This window comes from Lycium barbarum, chromosome 2 (genome assembly GCF_019175385.1).
Source record: "Lycium barbarum isolate Lr01 chromosome 2, ASM1917538v2, whole genome shotgun sequence".
Classification (NCBI taxonomy): Eukaryota; Viridiplantae; Streptophyta; class Magnoliopsida; order Solanales; family Solanaceae; genus Lycium; species Lycium barbarum.
This window is the reverse complement of record NC_083338.1, coordinates 58,302,834-58,309,672: the sequence shown is the minus strand read 5'-3', so window position 1 is coordinate 58,309,672 and position 6,839 is coordinate 58,302,834. Positions and strand designations below refer to the sequence as shown.

The following is a 6,839-nucleotide window of genomic DNA, read 5'->3' as shown; positions in this document are numbered from 1 at the left end:
TCTAGACGCACTTAACAATGCTAAAGCAAGCTTTTCCAAGTGGGGATAACGCTTCTCGGCATCCTCTAAAGTTCTACTAACATAAAAAATCAGAAATTGCGTACCTTTTTCCTCTCTGACCAGAACACCGCTTACCGCGATCTCAGACACAGCCAAGTACAAGTATAACTGCTCGTTAGCCTTCGGCATGTGCAGTAGGGTTGGGCTTGACAAATATTGCTTCAACTCTTCTAAGGATCGTTGACATTCAGGTGTCCATGCAAAGTCACTTTTCTTCTTGAGCAGGGAGAAGAAACGGTGACTTTTGTCTGACGATCTGAAAATGAATCTTCTTAAGGCAGCGATTCTTCCGGTCATCTTTTTTACGCCCTTCACATTTTCGACCACCCTGATGTCTTCAACGGCCTTTATCTTATCCGAGAAATTTCAAAACCTCAGTTTGACACCATAAATCCTAAAAACTTTCCCGACCCGACTCCGAAGGCACATTTCTCCGGATTCAGCTTCATGTTGTATTTGCGCAGAATATCAAAAGTTCCCTACAAATGCTTTAAATGGTCCTCTATTTCCATGGACTTAACTAGCATGCCATCATTGTAAACTTCCATTGTTTTTCCTATATGTTCTTTGAACATCTTGTTAACTAGGCATTGATAGGTGGCTCCGGCATTTTTAATCCGAAGGGCATTACATTATAACAATAAGTACCATGTCTTGTTATGAAAGATGTTTTCTCCTGATCCTCCGAGTTCAGCCAGATTTGATTGTACTCGGAGTATGCGTCAAGAAAACTTAGCAGAGCGTGTCCGGCCGTCGCATCTATCATTCGATCGATGTGAGGCAAAGGGAAAGAATCCTTCGGACACGCCTTATTCAAATCTATAAATTCGATGCACATTCTAAATTTATTACCTTTCTTTGGTACGACTACGATGCTTCCTAACCAGTGCGGGTATTTTACCTCCCAAATGGACCCTATTTTTAACGACTTTGTTACCTTCTCTTTGACAAATGCATGTTTGATCTCGGACATTGGCCTTCGTTTTTGTTTTACTGAGGGGAAACCTCGGTCCAAACTTAATCGGTGAGTGGTTACTTTTGGTGCAATTTCTGTCATGTCCAAATGGGACCATGCAAAACAATCCGGATTAGCTTTAAGAAATTCAATCAACTTACTCTTAAGCTCCGGGGTAAGTCCCGTGCCCAGGTATACCTTCCTGTCCGGGAGATGGACGAAAAGGACGACTTGTTCCAGCTCTTCTATCGTTGACTTCGTTGCATCAAATTCCTCTGGCAGCACAAAAGATCTTGGTATGCCGAAGTCATCTTCCTCTTTGGCCATCGGATTCTGTGATTGCTATTTGGCCTTTTCGTCTGTGTCTGAATTCATAGTGCAGCTTGCTGTTGGATCCTTCGATGCGGGTTCTTTGAGTGCTGCTTCCTCGATCGGAAACATCTCTTTGGTGGTTGGCTGCTCTCCCCGGACTATCTTTATCCCATCAGGGGTTGGAAATTTTAGCATTTGGTATAGTGTAGAGGGCACTGCTTTCATTACGTGTATCCAAGGTCTCCCGAACAAGGCATTGTACTTTATTTCTCCATCACTGACGTAGAACATTATGTGTTGCACAACTACGGTTGTATTCACGGGCAAGGTGATTTCTCCATTGGTGGTTTCACAGGCCATGTTGAACCCATTCAAGACCCGGGTTGTTGGTACGATTTGATCCAACAGACCCAGTTGTTCGACGTTCTTCCATCGGATGATATTTACCGAGCTACCTATATCAATTAAAATATGTCTAACGTGAGTTTTATTTATAAGTATAGAGATTACCAGGGCGTCATTGTAAGGCTGGGTGATGCCTTCCACTTCCTCGTCGCTGAACGAAATGAATCCATCCAGTACGTAATCCCTATTCCTCTTCTCCCTCGTGATAGAGAATTTCGTCCTCTTCATGACTGGTCCTTGAGGTATTTCAAGCCCGCCTTTGATTATGTTGATATGCTGAGGCTCCTTTGGCTCAATCTTTTTGTTACCTTCCCTGTTCTTATAGTTATTTCTCTCTCGTTCACTCAAGAATTCTCTGAGATGACCGTTCTTGAGTAACCTAGCTACCTCATCTCTTAATCTCCTGCAATCGTTGGTCTGATGTCTATGGGTACCATGATAGTCACATATCAGTTTTGGATCCCACTATGAAGGGTCGGTTCTAAGTGTTCTTTGCCATGTTGCTCCTTTAATCTTCCCAATAGCTGTCACCAGAGCCAAGGAGTCAATATTGAAATTATATTCTGATAACCTAGGGCTTTCTTTGGTACTTGAGATTGCTGCATTGTTGTTTTTGTATTGGAGGCCCCTACTCGACGAACCTCGATCGTTTTTCATGTCTCCTCAGTCGCTCCGCCTGTCTCCTCGGTTCATGCTAAGGCCAGGGGCACTTCTAATTTTTTTCGATCGGAAGCCAGACCTTACCGGCTGGTAAGGATGATACCTGTCCCTTGCAGGGTTGAACTCTGGCTCAAACGGATTTTTTGATCTGTCGTTCTTTGTTCGGGTTACTAGACCCGGTGGGAGTCCGAGCTGATCATCCCTACTCTGATTTTTGATTCGTATTTGTTATGCACATCTACCCAAGTTGTAGCACTGTATTTCAACAAATTCTCCTTCAATTTGAGGGATGTGTTGGAACTTGTGGGATTATGTCCTTTCATGAATGCCTGGGCAGCCCATTCGTCAGGAACCGGAGGCAATAGCATTCTTTCCTGCTGGAACCTAGTAACAAACTCTCTCAGTCGCTCATCGTCCCTTTGAAAATCTTAAATATGTCCGCCTTTCGTGCTTGTGCCTTCCGTGCCCCCGCGTGAGCTTTCACAAAAGCATCCGCAAGTAACTCAAAGGATGGGATGGAGTGTTGGGGTAACGAATAGTACCACTGCATGGCCCCTTTGGTCAAGGTTTCACCTAACTTCTTTAAGCTTACTGACTTGATCTCATCGTCCTCGAGATCATTCCCCGCTATAGCACATGTATAGGCAGTAATGTGCTTTGCAATTCGGTTGTTCCGTCGTACTATGATATGTCTGGCATTTTGAATCTTTTCGGGATCAGCTTTGGTGCGGCACTCGGAGGGAAAGGCCTCCTCACAATGTATTTGGTTTCTTGTCCGGTGAGGATTAGAGGCGCTCCCGGGATCTGGTCCAGCCGAGAGTTATAGTCATCAACCTTTTTCTCGTTGGAATCTATCCGTTTGGTCAAAGCTTCGAGCATTCTTATCATCTCGGATGACTCGCCAGCGACCGGCCTGTCATGACTATCACTGACCTCTATTTCCCTTCGAACTGGTTCTGACACTCTGTTTGGCTCTGGTGTCAACGCGTCACTGAGGTCCTTTTAAAGTCGCACAATGGCCTCTTGCTGCTGCATGGTGATCTAGTGTTCCTGCAACAAGTTATAAATCAGAAGCAAATTAACTTCCTCCACCGCCCCTTCAGGGGCTCCACCCCTATTCGCTGCATTAGCATGTTTATTTTGGTCGGGCTGGTCGCCCACTGGATCAGTGGCGGGCACGTTGTTGGGTGGTATCCCGTTAGGGTTTATGTTATGCTCGGTAGTTTCATCTTCATTGAGGTGAACAGAGTGACTTAGATTCGACATGTTGATCCTGAAATCACAAAAACGAATAAAACAAGTGAAGGTTGTCCAGCACCCGAACCGTCACCATTATCCTTAGCCCCGCGGTGGGCGCCAAACTGTTTACCCCTCAAAAGAGAGCAACAATTCAATTTGTACGTGGTTTAAAAGATATGTGACTAGGCTTGTTAGCAAGATAAATGGATAATCGAAAAGTAAAGAATAACGTGGTAAATTAGAAGGATAGCCTGTATAACAAGAGTGCAAGAAACTGTCTGAGCAGAAAAAGGATTTATCCCCTTGCTTAGACTAAAAATAGACCAGAAGTAATAAAGCTTTATTGATATCGAGCCTTTGCTATGATATTCTTAGAAGTGAACTTCTAATTTTAGAAAGATCGAGATGCCCTCTAATGGGGCTGTTACATATGTATTTATAGTGCCAGAGTCCTACACTAACTGAATAACATAAGCTCCAACTTGGGTAAATGGTTTCGAGGATATCGGGCACGTCAATTGAGGACGTGATTCTCGGAGATAAATTCGTGAAAGATAAACTATCTCAGATTTGGACTTATCTTCTCGGACACCCTTTGAGCAGGCTCGGTTTGTTCCTTCCGTCCACTCGTACTGATCCTCAGTCAACCCGTATGACCCTTCATCGAATCGAGGTGAATTCACGGGCTTACACCGTACACACAAATAATGCAACTAATGGAACGAAAGAATATTTCAACAGATATTGGAACAATTCATTTTACAAAATCAAATGATTGGAATATCAGTGCAAGTTGTAGAGAAATTGATTAAAATAAAATTTAATAGAAACACCTCAAAAATAAATAGGGATCTGGTGAATTTATCGTTTGTTTACAATAATCCACTGTTTATTCTTGGAAGACACAATGTCGGCGACAACTTTATCCTCTTAAAAATGTAATAAAAAATAACAAATTTATCTACTTAAGAATAAATATCAAACCTTATCCGCTAATGGATAATATATTTTATTTAAAAAAAAAAAACTTATCTATTACAGAAATATGAGACAGTAAATTTATTTATACACTAACTTATCTATTAATGGGTAATTATCATACATGGTAATAAAACAAACACACTAATATCTCATAAAATCATGATATCTAGAAAATATATTTTATAAAATTCTAATTTTCCCAACCTTAATATCAAGAGTACAAATTTTTGTACTATTAATTCTTAGAATAGAAAAATATAGCTTTCTTTTCTTATGAGAAATAATTTCAATCTTTATTATAAAGAAAATCCCATTTATAAACTTCCTCATATCAAGTGTATAATTTAAAGCATAATTGGAAGTAGTAACAATAGTAACTACCCCAAATCATACTTATCGAATCGTTCAGTCTCGACTGGGATGTGACACCTGCTGCTAGCGCCTACGGTCCTTCAGATTTTGTGCAAATGCCTGAATCCGGGAGATATCCATGTTATCATTTAATGCAGCCATAGTACAAGCCTCAACATAATCTGGGTGTAGCCCAGCTATAAACCTGTGAATCCTGGCCCTTATCGTCTCAACCAAAGATGGAGCATATCTTGCCAAAGAGTCAAACCGAAGTCAATACTCGCGAGCACTTGTACTACCCTGCTGAACGACTAAAAACGGATCCACCTGAGCCTCTCGTATCTCCAACGATAAGTAATGATCTAAGAAGGCCCCGAGAACTCAAACCAAACTGCGAGGGGTGTGTCAGATCCCCTGGAATTCTCCCATCCTTCATACCATAGAACAACTATGTCTCATAACTTGAAGGCCGCTAACTGTACTGACTCAGTCCTCGAAGCATGCATCACTCTGAAAATCCAATGGAGCTGATCAATAAAATCCTATGGGTCCTCACCTTGCCTAGTCCCCGTATGCTCTGGAGGCTCCAATGCTAAGAACTTGTGAATCCTTGAACTACCAGGCCCCTCTGGGCAACCACTATCTGAGTCAGTGACTGCAGTGCGCTACTGATTTTCTGATCAGATGGAATGGGAGGGGGCACTGGAGGTGTTGCTCCCCTCGGAAGCTCCTCAGGTGGTGGAGGAGTCGGCGATGACTAAAGAGGTGTCTCATCCTAGGCCTCAGACTGTAAGCGTGAACTCAAACTCATATGACTTAGCTCTATACCACGATCTAGATCTAAAAGAAGGATAACAGACTCCTAAATGCCCTGTAGCTCCCAGCTTATATAATGTGGTGCACAACACACTTATAAACAGGACTATACTAGACACGACTTGTAGACTCCCTAGGACAAACCTGCTCTGATACCAATTTGTCACACCCCAACCTTGGTGAGGTGTGACTGGCAACCGGTACCTTACTAGGCCCGAGCGAACCAAGCAGTAACTCGTATCATCTATGTCTCGAAAGAAAAATTAGGCCAAGGAGGCCAACCTGTAAACATAATATAGTATTTGGGGCCGACGAGGCCTTAAGCTGTAATATATGTACTGTAAACTAACTTGGCAAGATGGGATCATTGCAACACATATACAAATAACTACATGGCCGACTAGGTCAATATACGTCTTTGCAAGCAGCAAAAACCCAAAATAGATGTATACTATACTAATATATTGTACTGACTAATCAAGTCGACAAGCTTCTACAAGAGTGTAACTAACATGGTCGGGACAGGGCCCTGGCCTACCCATACTGTATATACACAAAACTCTGAACTTGGTAACTCTGAATGATATGAAGCTTATCATACTAGCTGGTACTCGGCAAATCCTTCGGGTTCGATCCTCCCGACAACCTATCTGAACCTGTAGGCGTGAACACAGTGTCCCCAGGCAAGGGGACATCAGTACGAAATAATGTACCGAGTATGTGAAGCGACTAGAACTGATACTAAAATGAAATATAAGGTAACTGAACATAAATTGAAGAGTCAGTAAAGAATCCGGCTATACTTACTTGCCTCTAACATATACTAACTAATAATACGACGACAACTACTTAGCCCCGTGTAAGGCATCTAGATATGCATGATTAGCCCCGAAGGCAGTCTGTATACATAATCATAGCCCCGAGTGCAAGCGCGCATATGTATAGCCCCAAAGGTAGTTTGTATAGCCAATAGTCCCAAACACAGTCTGTATGGCCAATAGCCCCAAAGGCAGCTATCATATCCCAAAGGCAACTATCATAGCCCGAAGGCAAACATCAT

At 42.5% G+C, this 6,839-nt stretch overlaps 1 protein-coding gene across 1 annotated transcript; it reads right to left on the bottom strand.

Annotated features, from left to right (window-relative positions):
- Positions 1–1,357: 1,357 nt before the first annotated feature.
- LOC132628607 (uncharacterized) lies at positions 1,358–2,389 on the bottom strand. The gene is made up of 2 exons (XM_060344374.1): positions 2,229–2,389; positions 1,358–2,135 (listed from the first exon to the last, which is right to left on the bottom strand). Exons 1-2 carry the CDS (start codon positions 2,387–2,389, stop codon positions 1,358–1,360), a joined length of 939 nt encoding a protein of 312 aa, XP_060200357.1.
- Between the last annotated feature and the right edge of the window lie 4,450 nt (positions 2,390–6,839).

Coding starts and splice junctions, on each gene's coding strand:
- LOC132628607 (XM_060344374.1), bottom strand. CDS start 2,389: ATGAAAAACGATCGAGGTTCGTCGAGTAGGGGCCTCCAATACAAAAAC. Junction 2,136..2,228: donor AAGATTAAAGGAGCAACATG/GCAAAGAACACT, acceptor CAACGATTGCAG/GAGATTAAGAGATGAGGTAG.